The sequence below is a fragment of the Electrona antarctica genome, assembly GCF_951216825.1.
Source record: "Electrona antarctica genome assembly, chromosome: 5".
Taxonomy (NCBI): Eukaryota; Metazoa; Chordata; class Actinopteri; order Myctophiformes; family Myctophidae; genus Electrona; species Electrona antarctica.
The window spans coordinates 52,329,065-52,350,559 of NC_136810.1; the positions used below are offsets into that span (position 1 = coordinate 52,329,065).

Consider the following 21,495-nt stretch of genomic DNA (forward strand, 5'->3'; position numbering starts at 1 on the left):
CTTTCCAGTTTCCAACTTTCCATTGAGCACATACTTGTTTGGTGAGGTATACGTTAATTTTACAAGGCCTTACCTTCTAAGTGAGTCTTCATCGGGGGGATCTACAGGCATCTCTTGGCTTAAGGCCTCTGAAGGCTCCACAGAGCGGCCGGAGGCCTGGCGGTAAACTCTCTCCCACTGAGCCGTCTCCTGGTTATACATCAGACCCACAGCCTGCTCCGCCGGCTGCCCCGAGGAGGGCGGAGGCAGAGCATAGGGCCCCCCTCCGCCTCCTCCACCACCACCAGACGATGGTGGTGTCAGACTGAAGGGCACTGCTCCTTCTCCTCCTGCGGAGGGCGGTTGCTGCCCGTTGTGTTCCCGGAGCTCCCGCAGCGGCCTCCGCTCCTGGGGGGACTCCGCTGGCCTCCTGCCACTGTCCACCCTCTCCCAGAGGTTGGGTGAAGTGGGGGCGGAGGCTCGGGGAGCGGGAGCGGGAGTGGGGGGCTCCACGGTGGAGGCGGAAGTGGAGGAGGTCTGGCTGGTCCGTTCCCAACGCTGGGAGTCATGGTTGAAGGTGAGAAGGTTGTGACAGGCCCGACACCGGTTGAGGTGTCCGCGGGAGGCGGCCGGGGGTGGTGGCGGCGGGGGTGTGCTGTCCAGTGGGTGGGCGGGAGGAGGGGGAAGGGGCGGTTGGTAGTGAATAATGGTCGGAGAGGAAGAGGCGGAGGAAGAGGAGGAAGGCCCGGGTCTGTCTGGGTCCAAATTGTTATTCAGCAGTTCTTGGCTCGGCTCCGGGGCGCCACCACCAAGCGGCTCCAGGTCCTGCATGCGGTCGAACTCCAGGAAGTAGCGGCTCAGGTTACACTGCAGCACGTTGCGAAAGGAAACGGGGTTGCCGCGGTTGCCGTCCCAGAAGGGGTGGTGCCCGTTGCTCGTGCCGGTGCCTCCGCTCCCCCCGCCTCTGTGGAGCGGCAAGCCGGGGTCGCCCCCTTGCGGCGGGAAGCCCCTACCCTCGGAGGCGGAGGTGTAAACGGGGGCGGAGGCGTCCTGCTGACGGAGAACCGACAGGAGGCTGACGGAGGAGGAAGAGGAGGTCCTTGGAGGCAGCATGCCTCCTCCTATACCCGCTCCACCACCAGCAACGGCAACAGGACCAGCAACAGGACCAGCAACAGGACCAGGACCAGCACCACCACCACCTCCTCCTCCTCCTGCTGCCACCCCTCCGTCCCGGCTCACATTAAGCAGGGTGCGTGTCCAGTATTGACCAGGCGCTCTGCCGCTGGCCTGCGGCGGGTCTTGGCCGGTTGGTGGCTGGGCCGGAGGCTGGGGGGGCAGGTGGCTGACTGGACTTGGACCGGTGCGATGCAGAGATGAGCCAGCGCTGTAGTAGACGGACGTGAAGGCAGAGGGTCGGTCAGAGGGCTGCCTGGGCTCCGTACGGGCAGAGGAGAAGGTGGACGAGGACGGGGGGGGAGGCTGCGGCGGGGGTTCGGGGGCGGGGACAGCAGAACCCTCGACGGAGGGGGCGCGATTGGCCGAACAGCGGACACATGGACACAGGTGTCCCAGGTGCTGGGTGCAGCTGGGGTACTGCACCAGAGGCACGCTGGGCGGTTCTGCCCCTCCGCCCCCAGACTCTATTTGCCGAGATTGTTCGCCTACCGCCTGCCCCCCGGAAGAGCGCGAGGATGACAGGATGTGGAGGAAGTTGTGGAGGATAGGGGTTCGTCGGACTGGCTGCGACGGCAGGAAGGAGCGCTGTCGGAAATGAGGCATTTCTACACTGTCCATGGGAACCTCAGAGTCGTCCTCATTCTGAAACAAACAAAACAAACAAACGGTTCAACTGTCAACGGTCAACACTTTCCACTCTTCAGACGCAATTAACCCATTTTGACCCGAGATCAGATTCTAAAAATGTCTTCTACATCCTGACAGTTTTATGAAAATGCTATGTTTCTATGTCAGTCGTTTTTCGACTACAAGCTCGTAGCACGCCACTCGGTGGCGCGCTACGAGCTTGTAGATCTGCTATTTTTCAATAGCTAAAGCACAACATAATGCTAACCCCAAAAGGGGTTCACGCCCAAAATGGGTTAAAGGGCCACTTGGACGATGTTTAGCATGAATCTACATAATCAGCGCCTTTGCTGGTTAGATATTCACACATTCCAATAATAGAACGATAGGCTTCAAGCCAAAAGGTTCAGAATGAAAGAACAACAGAGGGGGATCAAGGTTCAGAATAAAAGAAAAACCAACAACGGAACAGTTCTCACCTGCTGATTGGAGGGATTCACAATCGCCGTCAGCAGATTGTGGCCAAGAGGATCAAACCTCACCAACCTGAGGAACAACAATTGCCAACATTCATGATCATGACATCAAATGTATATAAACTCATTGACCGAAGCATGTATGCACGTCTATCCATTAGGCATGTAACGATACACTCAACTCACGATACGATACGTATCACGATACGAGGTTCACAATATGATTTTTCACGATACTGTAAACAATCTTTCTGGTTTAAACCTAGCTCGAGTTAACATGTGGCTACATGCCTAGTCGCATGCCTACTATCCATCCATCCATCCTACCTGACTCTCTCGGTGTCGCTGCCCGTCTTAACAACCGCAAAGGGCTCTGGGCGACTCCAGTCCCAGAAGTGCAGCTCGTTGTTGGTAGCGATGAGGAGCAGCTGAGCGGTTGGGTGGAAGGCCAACGAAGCGATGGCAACGTTACTCTCTGTGAACCAACTTTCACTGCCTCCCTGAGACACACGGAGAGAAAAGCACAGACGTTACTACCAGCCTAACGACGAGTAAACCCAACTCATTTACCCCGAGCATAAAACAGCTCTCACTCTTCGTGAATCCAATCTCCAGCGAGTATAGATTGGACTGATGACCAAAAGAAAACAACCACATGATATATATTTAACCCATATAGGCCTGACGTCGAAATTAAAAAAAAAAAGTTTTCTAAATCATGACAATTTTCTGAAAGATTTGAGGCACATTTTAACGATTTTTCAAAAATAGCAGACCTACAAGTTCATAGCGTGCCACTCGGTGGCGCGCTATGAGCTTGTAGATCTGCTATTTTTCAATAGCTAAATTATAACAATGTTTAAAACACCAAAAGGGGTTCCGGCCACAAAATGGGTTAAAATAATACTACATAACAATACTACTGTCACAAGTGCATACCCACCGAGTGGCGCGCTACGAGCTTGCAGGTCTGCTATTTTTGAAAAATCGTGAAAATGTGACACAAATCTTTCTTTCAGAGCGAACGTTTTTAACTCAAATCTTTGCTTCCAGGGAGTCCCTGGAACAACATATTTTCAGATGGGAGTCGGCAGCCAATTTCATAACATTTCTGGGGTCCTTGACATGAAATCATTTGAGAACCACCAATATAGAATCATAGGTTTTTCAGAAAACTGTCATGATTTTAGAAGACATTTTGTAGAATCGGTCTCGGTCGAAATGGGTTAAGCAAAGAGCGATTAATCACTGTGGCTCTAAAACAGAAATGTGCCTGCAGTTTGTGATGAACAGTGGACATGTGTTGGATGTGTTGTTGGGGGGGTCAGCGACTTGCTGCCCGAGTGCATAAATGTGACTAAATTTGACTGAGGGACTGCCATTGGATTTTTTTGAATTTTCGTTTTTTCATGTCATATGAAAGCAGGGAATCATAGCTTAAAATTGACATATTGATTGTTCAGTTTGGCCCAACAGTTTTGGAGATACGGCTTATAGAGTAATGTCTTGCGGAAAACAGCGAGTTGAGAAAACAGGCTTGAAAGGTTCACTTCTGTGGTCTCTAACATTACACCTAGCTACATGTTTAAGCATTTATTTCATATTTACTTATTTCAGGAAAAAAAGGGTTTTCTCCTCTGGTGAAGAGCTGGAATTTGCACGATGGCAGTCTCTCAATCAAATCTGGTCACAAATATTATTTAGTACTTACATGCAGATCCCAGATTCGGACTTCTCCATCAAGGCACCCTGAAGCGACAAGGCCTGGGATAGTGGGGTGAAAGGTCACACACCACGGGGTCCTACGGTGGCCCACTAAGGAATGCAGGCACTTCCCCGTCTTCACCTCCGTTATGTAAATGTTATGATTGACATGTGTGGAAGCCATAAGGGTCCTGTTGAGAGAGAAAGAGCCTTTTATTATTAGACCTTTAAGCTTCTCTGATTTTATCCAGGACATAACCGTAGAGACATACCGCTATACTGGACACAAAAGCAAAACAGCTCATCAGGAATTCCCTTAAAAAGCTTTTTATTCTTAAACCTGGGCCCTATTTGAACCACAAACAAAAAGGGTGGGTGTAAACATTATTGGAAACGGTCCCTTCAGTTGCCACATTTCTTGTTTGTACCACCCCCCGGAGAGTACCCCCCCCCGGAGAGCCTGTAATTGGAAAAGCAAAACAAAAATAAATATAAAAGCATAATTTGAATAATAACAGCTTGCAGCTCGATCCGGACACGAAACATCCAGAGGCAATTCCAATACTTTTTTACACGCTCCATCCTTTGTTTGTGGTCCAAAAGATCCAAATATAGGGCCCAGGAAAAGAAAAACAACAACCCCTTTAACACTAAACGTCCTTTTTGTCACACCCTCATTAACACAATCAGCGTCGGGATTCCTTCAAAATAGAAGCTCGGGGTGCCGGGAAGACATGGCCGCTTTTACTCTGTAAAGCCCCCCCCCTTCGGTTCCGGAAAAAGATCGGAGACATGTTTTTGCTTGCTTAAGTAGAATAGTAGAATTATGAAAATTACAAAAATATAATTGTCCAGGTGAAAAATGAAAATCACCCGTGTTTAGTGTTAGTTAAGACTACCAACATCAAACTAAACCATTAACACCATGGAGGCCCGGGGCGGAGATCTCCGTCAAGTTCAAGGTCATGGTCAAGTGCCCAAGCCGGAGATTGATAAATAGGACGGAGATTAATGATATAAAAACCGATCACGTCGCTCCACAGCCTAGGAGCGCTTGTTGCCCAATCCGATCACGTGTCAAACAGTGACACGTCATCGTAAATGTTCCCTGCCTGTTTAGCTGACGAAAACGAAAATCTTAAAACGTTCATAACTCCCGATCTAAATCATCCCGTCTAATTCTGAAAAAAGATCCTGTGTTAGACGGCGCTCCGCGGTCCAGTCGCTAGTCTCGATAGATTTATTCTTACCTCCCGTTGTTGTCGATGTGGCTATTGTTAGCTGCTACACAGACATTAACAACAACTTCCGGTGCGCCGGTAAAAGTGGTCCGGGCGCTATAAATGATTGGCACATGGATTAAATGGGTCCGGCCAAGCAAGGTGTTAACCTCTTCTTTTCTTTTTTTGGACTCCAAGGCCACCATACGCTTCGCTTTTCGTTCATGCGCGGTCCGTTCACTTCCCTGTTTACCGCTGCAGAAAGAATGCCTTGTATCTCCTAATAATCTAGGGCGCTCTCCGTGGTTTTGATCTGATGGATATACTAAGCTCTTCATTTCTGACTTCTCACCTGCCTCTCGTTAAAAAATATGAACTTTTATCGGATTATTAGCGAGGTAAGCAAGCAAACAAATATCTCAGTTTCTTTCCGGAACAGAAGGGGGGGGGGGGGGGGGGGGGGGGGGGTTTACAGAGTAAAAGCAGCCATGTCTTCCCGGCACCCCAGAGCTCCTATTTTGAAGGAATCGTGTTAAACATTTGAATTACACAGAAGGAGAGCAGAGAGGAAGATCCTCATCTTGTGGGAATACCTTCCATTTCTGGTGGCCACAAGACCAGGACTGAACACGTCTTATATCTTGTGGCCAAGACATTAATTAACCAAATCACCTGGCTTGGGAGCACTTGTAGTGACAAGATATTGTGGGCATGTTATCCATCTTGTGGCTATGAGAGAGAACCACCTGAACCAGGTCAGGTAGGGTTAATGTACTGCTGCGTTCACACGGGCAGATGCAAAGCTACAGTCTACCATTCATTGTCAATGGAAGCCAGCGACATGAAGATGCAAAGATGCATCGGACGTTTGTAGCTGCTGCAAAAGCTATAACAGCTACAAATACACTGTAGCTTCGCATCTTTGAATCTTTTGCATCTGCCCGTGTGAACGCAGCCTCACTCAGACCTTTACAGCGTTGTATGAATGTTGTGAGTGTCATGGCCGCCCCAATGCATTTCCAATGGAGGTCACATGGTCTGTTGTATGGCTTTCAGCTGTGTTTCGACTGCCCCCCCCCCCCCTCACACAACACAAATGTTGTGTCAAACCATGTGACCTCCATTGGAAATGCATTGGGGCGGCCATGACACTACACAACAAGCATACAGCAATGCAGTAAAGGTCTGAGTGAGGCCTAAGAGTTCAGGCTTTAAATTATAGGTAGGTGTTAATTTAAGGTGTTTTGGGTTAAGGAAATTATTATGGTATGGTTATGGGTTAGGCTAAAAGTTAAAGAGTTCATGGTTTATGACTCACCGGTCAGGGCTGAAAGCCAAGAGGAAGGTTGAGCGAGGACTGTCTGGCAGCTCCACTTTCTGTTGGGAACAAACAAACAAACACAAGACCCAGCCAAGTGGATGAAACACAAGTAGCCGCGATCAATGCTCTATTATACAATTGTGGGATTACTAAGAGCACTAAATTACTCTTCATATGGACCACCGCGCTCTGACTATAGGTGCGCTACCCGTTCAAAACACATCAAAATAAAAGGTAGTGGGTCGCACACACACACCAAGACTGCAGTTCAAATAGTTTATTTCATATTTGAAACAAAGGGCAAACGTTTCGGCTATCCAGCCTTCATCAGTGTGAACTCACTGATGAAGGCTGGATAGACGAAACGTTTGCCCTTTGTTTCAACTACCATTATTTTGATTACTAAGAGCACACCATAGCTGAGGCAGTGCAGACATGGCACTACAGAAGTGAATACGGTATATATCTGCAAGCAGATACAGAGTGTAGTATGAATAGTAATAAATAGTATGAGTCCAGTATCAGCTAGTGGAACCAGTGAAAATTAACAACAATTAGCAAATAGTGTACATGAGTGATACCACAGACATTACTGATGTCTGTTGCAGGACCTCTGAAAGTGTTACAGGACAACAGTTGTGTTATTTTGACACACATTCATTGAATACTTATTAAAATAGTTTATGGCGTCAGCGGACACCCCGTCTACAGTCGTTCCTGGGGCGACCTCGTTTCCCTTTTCCTTGGAGGGTCCATTTAGGGCTTGATCGAATCGAATGTTCCCTTTTTATCTAGTGCAACACCACGCACAATGCACGCCTTTGTCAAGGATGTTGTTCCAGGTCTGGGTCACAAAACTGTGAGGTTGGCTGGCTGTGCTGTGATTCGTCTCTGAACCCATATTGTTTAGCGGAGATAAGGCCATGGATGAGGGGAGGATAGTCCTGTGGATTCCATCACCTTGCTGATGACAATGAGCAAGGCAAAATAAGGAAAACGATAATAGATCACTGGCAAGGTGCTTCTCACTCCCTCTCTCTCTCAGCCCTGCTGGCTGCATTCCCAGAATCGCCTGCTCCCCTCCCTGTCCAGGGGACCCTGATAAGCATCAGCGACCAGCTGCTAGGGATGATGCCATGGTGCGTAAGGTGCTAGCTAGTGGCTCTCTGGGAACAAGCAGCCTGCAGGTTGGGGGACTCGGATACTGTCAAGAATTTAGCATGCTAGGTTTTCCTTGAAGGTGTTGCATGCATCCATTCTTTGGGTTAGTGCCCGTCTTTAGTCAGTCTCCATTGTAAGTCGTTTGAACCATAGAATAATTTCAAACAATTAAAATATTTAAAAAATACAAAAAATGTACACATAATTATCTTGAACCATTTAGGCCTGACCTCGAAATTTTAAATAAATCTTCTAAATCCTCCAGTTTTCTGAAATAAATATTTTCACGATTTTTCAAAAATAGCAGACCTACAAGCTCGTAGCGCGCCACTCCGCGCTACGAGCTTGTAGATCTGCTATTTTTCAATAGCTAAATTATAACATAATGATTAAAACAATAAAAAAGGGGTTCCTGCCCAGAATGGGTTAAAACCATGGATTCATTATTTTGAGTGTTTTTGTTATGGTTAGAAGAGCTATATTTATTAAATAGAAAAAGAATTAAAACAAATCTTGAAACCATAGAAATAAATGTTTAAACCATTAAAACATTAATTTAAAGTGATTTAAACCATAGACTGTTCAGTATATCTGCTTTTAACCAGTAGGTATCCTGTGCCACTTGGGTCAAACTGCAATGGAAAAGTAGGGAGATCACCTCCAGTGGTACTTATTTAGTGTTCATTTAACATACTCTCACATCCAGTTCCACTTCGTTCAGAGAACAAAAACCCCGCAATCTGCATCAGTTTTTAGAATAATTTGGTGAATAGAAAAAGGACATTTAAAATGAATTCACCATTGCATTGTCTTTATTGACAATGCTCAATTTGCTCATGTGGTAAAAACAAGATTCTAAAACGGGTAGTCCCAATACTTGATTCTGATTGGCTGGTTACCGCCACGTGACCGGTGTAAATTTCACCGATAACCCACACCTTCAATCACTTTATATCATTCGCAGCTGATTCCGCATCTCTGTAGCTGTACCGTCATGGGTTTGCCCGCACGGCAAACCCATGCCGTGCGGGCATCTAAGCGCCGCCCGGCTCATATGACTGTGAATGTGTGGCTCCAGGCGGCCCCGTAAAGACATCAAGCGCTATTCTCCCGTCACATAGCCTACTTGCAGCAAAACAAGGAAGTGATGTGGCTCGCTCTGGTGGCGCAAAGCGTAGCTACTTTTGTGAATTTAATAGTTTTATTAGGTTAATATTGCTATATGTGTGTAACCGTTTTAGAAAAGCAATACACCACTCGAGGCCCCAGCTTACCGGGTATTTTACAATGGCTGGGAGGGTAGAAGACCCTCGGCAGTGCCTCGGGTCTGCCTACGCCTCCCAGCCATTGTAAAATACCCGGTAACCTGAGACCTCTCGTGGCTTATTGCTTTAATGACATGCGTATCATTGACAGACAACAGCCAGGTGAAACAACTCTGTCACAACCTCCCGGCTGTTGGTTTTGTTCGTTTCAGACGTTCCTTTGTTGGTGCAATCACTGTGTTTTGTTATGCCTTTCCTGTAGCTCCAGACAGAGCTCATAACATTAGCCGCTGTTGTCAGTGGCTCGCTCCGCGCTGCAGCGTTACAGACTCTGGGTTGAGACCATAGAGTTTATAATATATCTATCTAGATAGCGGATGACGAGCAACAGGACCCCGCTATTCACTTCAATGTTAGTCTGGGGGCTTGGTTTGAGACATCCGTGCAGCGTTTCAGAGTATGGGGTCAGACTCCCATTGGCTTAGGCGGCGTTTCAGTGTATGGGGTCAGACTCGGGCAGCCAATCATGACAAGTCGTGCAAAAGTAGCCATAAGTTGCCATAGCCAACAGCAGCGATCATAAGCCAAGTTTCACCTGGCAAAAACATAGCGTACAGTTGCACAACACACCACTATCAAAGGCATAACGATGCAAGAAAGATGATGATTTCCATTGTAGGAAATAAGCAGTTGGGGTGACAGGGCCTTCGCAGTGGCCACGCCCCTTCTCTGTGGAACTCACTCCCAACACACATCAGAGCTGCCCCCACCTTCGAAATGTTCAAAAGCACACTCAAAACCCACCTTTTCAGACTGGCTTTCCCTACATAACCAACCGAGTGTCGAGTTGAATTCTTGGAGGCAGAATTTCTTTTTGCAAAAGAAAATTTACAAGCGACAACTTGATTCATCCAATTGTCAGTTGACAATATATTCGTCCCATCTGTGCGAGCACAACATTTGCATAGAGTATCTGGTGGCAGTGCACAGGGCAGACAGTAGCATACAAAAATGGTTTAGAGCAGCGTTTCCCCAACCTTTCTATTACCACGGACCGGCTGACGGTTCATAAATTGGTCGTGGACCGGCGTGGCTGGGGGTGCGTCGCAGTAGCGCATCATCGTAACAAAACACGGAAGACAGTCGACTGGCTTCACGTAGCCTATACCCACTGCTATATTATTATATCACAACATAATGTTATATCGTGGTCAATGAGCATATCATTGATCCTGGTGACGCAGTGTTATAGATTCACGGTCGGGAAAACTTGGGATTCCGTTCTCGCGTAACACTAGTGGGACTTGGCCCGCGTACCAGCACAGGTACACGTACCAGTGGTTGTGAACCTCTGGTTTAGAGAACAAGTAGGTTCATAGGTTCAGTATTTTGTAGTGCACCCCCCATCCAGTTATTACACTGGCCCGGAGCACAGTCAGAAGAAAAAGAAAAGAGAAAAACATAGGGCAAGACATAGAAGACTAGACTTGCCCATTTTGGGCGGGAGCCCCTTTTGGTGTTAGCATTATGTTATGCTTTAGCTATTGAAAAATAACAGATCTACAAGCTCGTAGCGCGCCACCGAGTGGCGCGCTATGAGCTTGTAGATCTGCTATTTTTGAAAAATCAAAGAACCACTGACATAGAAACATAGCTTTTTCAGAAAACTGTCAGGATGTAGAAGACATTTTTAGAATCTGATCTCAGGTCAAAATGGGCTAGGACAAGTACATCAAGAACTGAGTTACAACAGCAGGGAGTAGAGGCAAAACACACACACATACACACAAAACAACAAGCGAAACCTAGGAGTCCTCTACTGTGAAAAGGTGGGGTCTTAAGCATGTTTTTAAAAGTCCCTAGGGTGGGGGCCAGCTTTGATCCTCAAAGGGAATTCGTTCCTCAACGTCGGTGCCAACGCAGTCAAGGTCTCTAGCACAGTAAGGACATACTGTGCTAGACCGTGGAGTCTTCCCATACAACCAACTGTCAGATCCAGAGTGTCCTGGACCTGGGAGATTGGTCTTACGTTTCAACAATACAGGAAGAACGTTATGGGCCTTGAACACAAACGAAGGAATCTTAAATGTCATCGACGTTTCACTGGGAGTCAGAGGAGCGAGACAAGACTCGCACTTTACACATTCATATGGAATGGTTAGTTACCGTCAAAAATATGGGAGTCAAAAAAATATATATATAACTTTTTGCAATTGAAAACATGACTTTTACAATTACCATTAACACAATTTAACCCATTTAGGCCCGAGATCAGATTCTAAAAATGTCTTCTACATCCTGACAGTTTTCTGAAAAAGCTATGTTTCTGTGTCAGTCGTTCTTCGATTTTTCAAAAATAGCAGACCTACAAGCTCGTAGCGCGCCACTCGGTGGCGCGCTACGAGCTTGTAGATCTGCTATTTTTCAATAGCTAAAGCATAACGTAATGCCAACACCAAAAGGGGTTCCCGCCCAAAATGGGTTAATACATATAGAACAAATGGGTTATTATTATACACTACAGTACACATTCGCAGGATAGACTTCTTCATTTTAGTTTTTTTACCTGACTCTGCCATTTCATCCAGCGCACTTTTTCCTCAACTAGTTGTTGCAGATGTCTCTGGTAGCCGAAATTCTGGGAGCCACGCTCCCGACTGGACAGAATCCGAACAGAGTTCCTCTGGCGTGACGCCATGATGCTGCCGCCTGGCTGGGAAACAACTCACTCCTTCTGCTGCTGCTAAAGTGTCGCCATGCAGAGAGTCACCTAAAGAGGGGAAACACAAACGACATGATCGGATTCGGACCACACAGTTCTCAATAGAGGGTATGCGCGTGACATCATCATCATACCAGGAAGTCATGCAGGAACGCCTACTGAGTGGCAAAAAACTACTTTCTGGCCTTGACAGCCCATACATCCAAACAGAAGAGTCCTATTTGATTGCATTAAACAACGTTAAACAATGCTAAACTCACTTTGCATGTTGCTTTGCCACTCGATTTGCCACTCGACGTGCCCTTCACTTTAAGCATGCGCATACCCTCAATAATACACCTGCTGCTAAATGTGCCCGGCACTGTCAAATTAGAAAAAGATGCTTCAAAGAAATCTACAGTGAGAAGAATATTAAGAATGATAATAGGAGGCCTGGGCCGTGGCTCAGTGGTCCAGGCACCTTGGCTGGTAATCCAGTCTGGCAGTGTGCCGCGGGTTCGACTCCCGATCCCGATGGCATTTACTGCATGTCACCCCCCCCCCATCTCACTCCCCATTTCCTGTCAGCCTACTGTCTGTCCCTCCAAAAAAAATAAAAGGCGAAAGCCACAAAATAAAATACATTTTTTAAGAATGATAATAGGAAACTTCATTGGGCACAGTTGGGAACTTGGGATACATTTATTCCCTAAGTAGCATGTACGTTTTTTACTTTGTGTGTAACTAATAATGTAATAACATAACTAATTTGTTACTACCTTGTGTATGCACAAATGCATGCAGCCACGCACGCACATGCTCAATCTCCTCTGATATACACTACACACACACTCAAAGAGAAGGAGATAGCTGTACACTGTACTTTATTACATATACAAAACCTAGTATATGGCTGGATCACAATGGAAGTAAGTAGGATAATAACTTAATAACTTCACGTTTACATTTATTTAGGCTGAATTTATTTAGTTTCACTCCATTATTCCCAGAACTTTTTAATGGGCGTGGCTAGCGATTCAGGGGCTAGGGGCCAGGCTATTATCCTTGACATTTTCAACTAGAAATGGGCATTCTGGGAGACCTGATGCATGGGCTCAAATACCTGACAGCAAGTCCCCGGTTCAATTCCCGGACAGACGGACCATTGGATTGGATAATGGCTGGTCTGTCCCTGCTCCATGTTCACCATCAGTGTGCATGTATGTATATGTGTACGTCGATTAAACACGCTTAACAATCAATTGTCTTCCTCACACACGCATTTCCTATATAATTTGGTTAGGTTTATGTGCGAGGAATAGGATACAGCATGCACGGCACGCGTCCTGTGGGCACACACCGCAACTGTAGTAAGGACTTGAAATCCAATTCTCATCTATAAATACATAGATTGATGTAATAATAGATTTTTTATGCTTTGTTTTTAAGAAACCCATCTTATGTCAATCAAAATGCAATGGATTTTACATATATTTTGAGTGAAATCTACGCACCGCACTGCCAGCAGTGGTATGCTCTCGGTAGGGCAAGTACCGTAGAAACTTTGATGGTGCAAGTATATTTGGAGAAGTACTTGCCTTGCAGGGCAACTTGGGCAAGTATGAGGAAAAAAAAGTAAAATCAGACCCTGGGGTAGCTGCAGACAGACAGAGATAAACGCATGATCTCCTGGCAGAGGAAATAATAAAGTGTCGCAGTGCTTAGAGGACCACCGGAGGTCTACCCTGTACACTTTTTGTTACCGTATAGCCCTGTTCAGACTAGCAGCCAAAATCTAAAATCAGATTTATGGTCTATATCCACATTGGGAAAAATCTGATTTCAAATTCATTCCATAGCCGCCCGGAATGGGCTGGCAGTCTAAACAGGCCAGGGCCTCAGTGCCAATTATACATTTATATTGCGTCATCATCATGATGAAAAGAAACTGGAATTGGAAGTTGGAACGCCAAGCAAAACTGTTTTGCCCTTTTTCATTTAAAAAAAAGAAATAGTGACAATGCCATGCAGCAGGGAAATGCATCTCCACTGAGTGCAGATAACAAGAACTGTTATCAGACAAGTTGTTCATCATAGTATTTACTGCTTTGTGTGTGTGTGTGTGGGGGGGGGGGGGGGGAGGGGGGTCAGTGCCTGGACTGGATGCGGCCAGGGAGGGAAGCTGGATGAAATAGGGCCACGCTGTGTGCGGCATGCACTGGGGGTGCGTGGGGAGTGATATATATATATATTTATATTGCCAGGGCATATAATATTTAATTAATAATTACCTGGCAAACTTTACAATCCGCTGTGTGAATTACAATTCTAACCATCTCACTTCTACCAACTATTCTGCCAACTATCCTACATCCTTTAGCCCATGCCATCTATGCCCAAGGCCACATCACAGAATAATATTGTTCCCATAACACCAAAGTTTGTCTGCGCTGTATATACTGTAGTTATTTCAGGAAGAGTTTATATAATGTAGTACATCTTTGTCTTTGACAGACTTGGGAAGATTGAAATTGATTAAATTAAATTCAGTGTTCTGAAAGCGCATAAATGCTCTGTGAAAAGTGCCTAGATTACTTCTGTTGTGAGTTGGATTTTGTACTAAAATAAAATTGATTTGACCTTCGGGGTGTCCCAAAAATTGCCCCCCAAGGCAATGATAGGGGAAACACTGATAACGCTAGTTCTAGTTCTAACTAAGAATAATTTATTTCACAAAATGGCAGTCCAAAGATGTGTGTAGTTGAAAACTATGACTTTATCCAGTGTTATTACGTTGTGCAGCGTTTCATGGTGTCAGCAGAACTCTTCCTGATTCGAGATCCACATGTGTTCAAGAGATGACTTCCATTACGAAAATCTCCTCAGGCCTTTCCTGTCACCACAGTCTCAGCCCATAGCCACAACTTCAAACCAACAGACCCAACAGCTGCCTGACAGGGTGCATGAATGGCTCACCGGTTCTACAATTCAGTTATATTTAAAGACTAATTTAGGCCAAATGCTACAGTGAGAAACTGTATGTGAAGCATCGCTTCTACATTTTCATTTTATGTCTAGGCCTAAATCAGGCCTTGGCAACCAAAAGGTAATTTAAATTGTAAACGACGAGGCTAGATTTTGACAAACACGCAGGGTTTAGCCTTGAACCAGAACCAGGACACACACACACACACACACCCACACCCACACCCCTTGGCAGGCTTGGCCCTGCAAATTATTTTAAACTGCAATTCCAAGAAAGTCAACTCAAGAGACATCCAAAATTCCACACAGATCAACATTGTGCTCCGGTCATTTAGATTGTCATAGACGAAAAGAGAGCACCATTTAATTGTCAGATCTCGCTGCAGGATTTGTTTATATCCATTTTAAGTGTTTTTCTGTTTTTGTCCTTAGTGTCTCATGGGGCTGTGGTAGGGTTAATGCTTGACTTGAAAGTCATCCTTAAACTGCTCCAGGAGAGCAGATCAGTAGTTAGTAGTCAGCAACAGCAATAATAGAATCTGGTTGTACTTATACTGGGCAGCTCCCAGGTCTCGAGTGTTAAAGTACACACTAGTGACAAAAACTGGTCTGTGTTCTCTAAATGTTCCCCAGAAGATGTTAGTTGAAAAAACAAAACCACAACACAAGATAAGTTAACACAACTAATAATGTCTGCAGAATTTTCTCAAGAAACTAAAATCAAGAGTAAACTCTTGGACTCCTACGGCTTGAATTCTGAAATTAAAACCTATCATTTAGTCCAGTCAGAGGTGTCCGTCTAAATGTGTCGCAAAAATAGAGCAGTTCTCTCACACAGAAGAAAATGGAAGCCTGCCTTAGTTTCCATCCAGATGTGCAGCAGAGCAGACCAATCGTTATCTGTCTGGAATAACCTACATTCATATAATGGGAGTCTCTGGGGAGAGACAGATTAATTTGATAAAATAATGCCACCATAATGGTAATTTCTGGGCTGAACCTGACAGGCTTGATACTTTCCCTTCCTGAATCTATTATTAAGTACAGTACTAGGCTAGCAGTAGACAAAACTATTTTGATGATGTACATTGTACAAGACTTGGATCGTGCAACTGTCTAAACTATAATGATTTGCTTCAATTTGCTGGAGTATTTTAATATGGTTTCAAGCTTCCTTTTTTATTATATATTAAGCCAGTGACAACTGGGCCAACATTAGAAGTCAGTAATGACAGCTTAATGGCTGGCATCGCCCAGGTTTTTGACACATAATCAAAACTAGCCATATTAAGTCAGACACCACCGGTTCGTTTTGCGGCCAGCAAACAAGCATCCAAATGAAAAATATGCGTATGTTGTTCATGTGTTGACGTCATGTAGCTAATTCAACCGGTTAGATTACATTAGTTATGTGTGTTAATATTGGCTTTAATTAACGGTAAGCTAGTGTTATATCCCGCTTTAAGCTAGCTGATGAGGGGTCCAGGGCTACACATTAGACAATTCCGGTTCTAGCTAGCAAGCTAAAAAAATGAAATATTAAATTGGCTTGTGATACCAAGATTATTTCCAGTAATAATACAAAACGAGTGTTTTCAACGGTGCACGAAAGCACACCGGTATGAAATAACCCCGAAGAAGACCCAACAAGGCCTACCTTCCTTCTTTTTCACCGAGCTTCAGTCTTCAAATTGACCATCGCAGGGCGAAGCTAAAAGACTAGGCTAGCTAGCTCGGAGAAGAGAGAAAAATGTTGCCGTTGCAAACGACAAGCGGTCTGCTCGAACATCGGTAATTGTTAACAACAGCGCCGATGACCGCTAACTAACGTCCACTGCTGGAACCGAAACGAACAACGGTCATATTATCATCTGACAAAGATGGCAACGTAAAAAAAAACCTTTCCTAAACTAAGACATTTGAGAGCTGCCGACCGCCTACTGCGTAACTAGTACTAGCTAGCCTAGCCTAGCAGTAGAGCTAGCTTCGGTATCAGACAGGGCTGTCAACAGATCCCAGAGTCCATCGGTCGCACTGATCGAAATAATCGAACTGACTCAGAGACACCTTTTCCACCGGTTGGGATTTCGGAACCGGTTCAGTTCAGAACCAGTTTTTAGTCCATGAGCCAGACCTCCAAAATTGGAACGTTAATTATGAATTGAGTGGGCAAAACTATACCTATATTAAATTGTTTATAGGATCAATATAAGTCAATTAATATATGATAACACATCCACAGTAGTAGCTTTTTCATATTTTCTATTGTTTGCATATTTTCTTATATAATGCCTCATTTGCATATTTACAAAAAAAAAAATTCATGGTGATAACAATCTAATATAGGTATGGTTTTGCCCACTGAATTCATCATTTACGTTCCAATTTTGGAACTTTGGCTCATTGACTAAGAACCAAAAATAACTGAACCGGTCCCATTGGGAACCAACCGGTGGAAAAGGGGATAGTGAGTTGTTTGACTGTAACTTAAGAGCCATTTAAGGGGCCAGTTTCAAATTGCAGCCGTCCATAGGTGCCAATCAATCAATATCAATGCCCCTCTGAACGATGCCCGTTGAGAAAACATCATGCCCCTCCTGGCCCCCCAGTTATGCATTGTTGTCATAGATACCTTTTGTCCATTGTACCCATCTGTCTGTCTGCCTTCCCTTTATACCCATATATGGAGATCTCTGTATCTGATTGTATGCGGCATACAACGTGCCCATGGAGTGAACAACTTCACATCAACTTTGAAAACAAACCTTTTGCAGAACAAACTCTGACTGACAAGATAAAGTAACATTAAAACATATTTTATTTATTTAATTGATTGATTTTTATACAACGTACGTCAACATGCCAGTCATGTAGAAATTATGGAACTGAAGCTTCTTTGTTGCTGTTTCATGTTCCAAATTCATACTTGAAAATGTATTCATTTCTCTTGCTGTGTTGCCAGTTTTGCAAGATAAACAATTGACCAGGTCTATGAAAACAACCACAAATGAAAATAGCTGATCTACAAGCTCACAGCCACACATTGTGAGGTTGTACATCTGTTATTTAAAAACACATTGAGAATAAATCAAAATATTTTGAATATTTTTTAAACATTTTAATAAAAAAGGCACAAAATATGTTCAGATGGACGTCCGTGGACAATTACATATTAATCTGGGGTTCCTTAATGTGAAGAAATGTGAAAGCAAGCCCAAATAAGCAACTACTGTACACTTTAGAATCAAGCCCAAAAAAAACATCAACCAGCAACTACCAATAATTTATTTATAAAGTGACTTTACAGAAAAAAACAAGTCAAAGGTTGCTTATAATAAGCAGACATGGCAACGCGGCCCAAAGCAAGCAAAGCACACACACAAGGAGCCCCAGTGCCTTGGGGTGCCAGTGCCTCGCCCTCAGGATAACTTTGGGCAACTCCCACAATGGAGGGGTCAAGTGACGTTTATGGCCGACTGCCATGAAGGGTCAACCTCGTCGGGTTTTACTGTACCTCATTTCAACCACTTACGCAGCTAACCCTATACTTAGTTGACCAGATTCCCAAGGGCTATATGCTATAACCCCCCCCCCCCCCCCACACTCTATAATATCTTCACAGGAAATATATCTACAACCAACAACGTCATTGGTGCAACTCATTGTTCGTTTCTAGATCTGCTATTTTGGCTGAATGTTCCCTCAGAAAAAGGTCATTCAAGGGTTTATTCTTCCCCAGGCCATATTCTAATCTAGACTAGACCAGATCTAGATAAACCCTCTCTATGGATTCTGTATGTGGAACCCCCCTATACTGACCCTATATGGTCATATACTATAGTACCCTATTTTGTAATATGTATCACCCTTTTTGAGTGGTGCAAACCACTCCAACAACCAGCTTTGTCTGTACCTGTGTACCTGTACGTGTACCCGTGTACCTGTACGTGGTACCCAAAAAATCACACCCGTGTGAACTGAGTGGTGTAAGGTCTTATATAGACTGATCAGCTGTGGTCTGACGTAATGTCTGACGTAATGAAATCACACCCGTGTGAACTGGGTGACCGTAGCAACCGTGCTCATTTTTTGGTACGAACAGACAGACAGACACGTAAACTAACAAAGCCAGTCGTAGGAGTGGTTTACACCACTCAAAAATGAGCATGGTTACTATGGTCACTGACATTACGTCAGACCACAGCTGATCAGGCTATATAAGACCTTGCACCACTCAGTTCACACGGGTGTGATTTTTATTTAAATGTTTACACAGCTGGGCGAGGAGGTCATGACATTATAACAGTATTCTTTGGTGGTCTGCTAGGGGATATGTCATACTTCAACTGACTTACTACCAATACATGTATATACTTTCTTGGGTGGAAGTGTTCTTTTATATATGGGGTGTCTGGGTGGCACAGAGGTAAAGAACTCCAACGAATACAATTTTGGCAGTGTCTGCAGATGCAAAGCTGGCAGGGGATTCTACTGTATATCCGTGCCGTTTACTTGTACTAGTGACTGCCACTAGTTGGTCTATGCACCTGTTCATCAAGGATATCGAGGGGAACTGCATGGTGAAGATAATATCAACCTCCACATGCACTCGCTGTCAGGTGAAAAGAAGCGGCTTGCAACTCCATGTGAATCAGAGGAGGAACATGGTTGTCAACAGTACACACAAGTTGACAACACACTCCGCTGGCCAAATGTGGAGATTGGCAGCAACAGGGACTGACTGCTGTGCATATTTATTGGTATTGGTAACTAAATTGATTGAAAATGGGGGAAACATTTTAATTTATTCTTGGAATGTCAGTTCTTAAAAAGTGTTAGTATAGATAGATAGATAATAGATAATAGATAATAGATAGATAGATAATCAAAACGATAATAGATAATAGATAGATAGATAATCAAAACGTGTTGAGTGTCAATCAAACTAGAATTTCCCTGTGGGATAACAGACGCTAAATTGTCTCTGGAAAGTACACTCAAATGTATATTTAAAAAATCTGCAAAACTATACAAGTATATCAAGGATTTGATTGGGTATGCCCTAAAATTATGATTGCAGGAATTATTTGGGGTATTTCTGATTCCGGCTTGTGGTTTCCTGCCTGATGACTACAAATCAATGACTACAACATGACGTAAATTACCATCCGCTCCCGACCGGATCATAAACCCGAAAAGGAATGCTTCCCAGGCTTCCCAGGATTTCCCTTCATACCTGAGTTGTATTATGAACAGCTCGCTCAACAGTATGGGCCATTTTTACATTACAAGTTTTTTCCCAGAGTATAATTTGACAGGATTCCTTTGTTCCTTGTTGTCTCATTCTGAAGGGGTCAAAGAAAGGCTATTTTATTTCATTTTTTTTTTACCTTGCACGTCTGGTTATATTAGGTAATGTAGTGTAGTTGGCCCTTGGGTGTTTTAATATTTTCTAATATGGCCCCCTTTGAAAAAGGTTTGGACCCCCCTGGTTTAAACTGTCATCAAAAGAGTTAAGACCACGATGCACCGCCTTTGGGTGATAGGTCGTGGTATGAGGACATGCAGTTTCTCTGTTGTACTGTACTGGTCGATTGGTTTCTTCATTGATTCAGTCAGTACATAACTATGCCTACTTGGCCAAATGACATTGTAACTCAGCCGAGCATCCACAATGACCATTATCTGGAGACTGGATTTGAAGCTATACTGCATGCAGATGGCAGAGTCCTCGAGTGAGTGTTTATTTGAAACCCTTCCTCAGCATTTGTATAAATAAATGGAGATTACTAGTCATCCTATCCTTGTGGTCACTTGATATTAAATCTTGAAAAATAATTAAGTAAACGGAAATTGACCACACCCTCTGGTATAGCGTTCTCGAGGTTGAGAGCTTTAAAAGAGGACACTAAATGATAGAGTAGATTACATACAGTATGAGCATACAGTAGGTCCTCTATACAGTACATGCCCAACCCGACTTAACGACCCTTCCCAAGCAACCCCAGGCCCTTCACTCAAATTACATTGTGTTAAGATTCCTTCATTCAAGTTCCTGAGGTCCTGAGTTTTATGTTCTGCTACAAATTGCAAAAAAATAAAATAAATAAATTGAACATACAGTATACAGTATGTTTCAAACCTCCTCCTTCAATGACAACATTATCTAGGTGGCATGTTGACAATATCTATTCAGGCACATTGTAAATACTGTACTAGTAATGATAACACAAAACAGGAATGCATGTATTTCCTATCCTCCATAACAAGAGAGAACCCACGCACACACACACACACGTGTGCGCGCACACGCGAACATGCGTGCACACAGACGTCACATATACTGTATGCGCGTACACACGCACAATGGTGGTCCCCGGGTTGATTCTAAGTCAGGGTGGTGGTCCCCGGGTTGATTCTAAGTCAGGGTGGTGGTCCCCGGGTTGATTCTAAGTCAGGGTGGTGGTCCCCAGGTTGATTCTAAGTCAGGGTGGTGGTCCCCAGGATGATTCTAAGTCAGGGTGGTGGTCCCCGGGTTGATTCTAAGTCAGGGTGGTGGTCCCCGGGTTGATTCTAAGTCAGGGTGGTGGTCCCCAGGATGATTCTAAGTCAGGGTGGTGGTCCCCGGGTTGATTCTAAGTCAGGGTGGTGGTCCCCAGGTTGATTCTAAGTCAGGGTGGTGGTCCCCAGGATGATTCTAAGTCAGGGTGGTGGTCCCCGGGTTGATTCTAAGTCAGGGTGGTGGTCCCCAGGTTGATTCTAAGTCAGGGTGGTGGTCCCCGGGTTGATTCTAAGTCAGGGTGGTGGTCCCCGGGTTGATTCTAAGTCAGGGTGGTGGTCCCCGGGTTGATTCTAAGTCAGGGTGGTGTCGCACATG

At 44.7% G+C, this 21,495-nt stretch overlaps 1 protein-coding gene across 3 annotated transcripts in view; it reads right to left on the reverse strand.

The window, feature by feature from the left end:
• The window catches only part of ambra1b (autophagy/beclin-1 regulator 1b), a 37,712-nt gene extending 21,089 nt beyond the window's left edge, over window positions 1-16,623 (reverse strand). For all 3 annotated transcript variants that reach the window (XR_013789975.1, XM_079500749.1, XM_079500748.1), the window contains exons 1-7: window positions 16,276-16,623; window positions 11,499-11,702; window positions 6,504-6,562; window positions 3,973-4,156; window positions 2,589-2,761; window positions 2,265-2,331; window positions 74-1,800 (exon numbers count right to left, since the gene is read on the reverse strand). Coding sequence is in view for 2 of the 3 variants with exons in the window: in XM_079500749.1 (XP_079356875.1) it covers window positions 74-1,800; window positions 2,265-2,331; window positions 2,589-2,761; window positions 3,973-4,156; window positions 6,504-6,562; window positions 11,499-11,630 (2,342 nt within the window). In the remaining variant the exon portion in view is untranslated. The remainder of the gene's footprint in view (window positions 1-73; window positions 1,801-2,264; window positions 2,332-2,588; window positions 2,762-3,972; window positions 4,157-6,503; window positions 6,563-11,498; window positions 11,703-16,275) is intronic.
• Window positions 16,624-21,495: the final 4,872 nt, after the last annotated feature.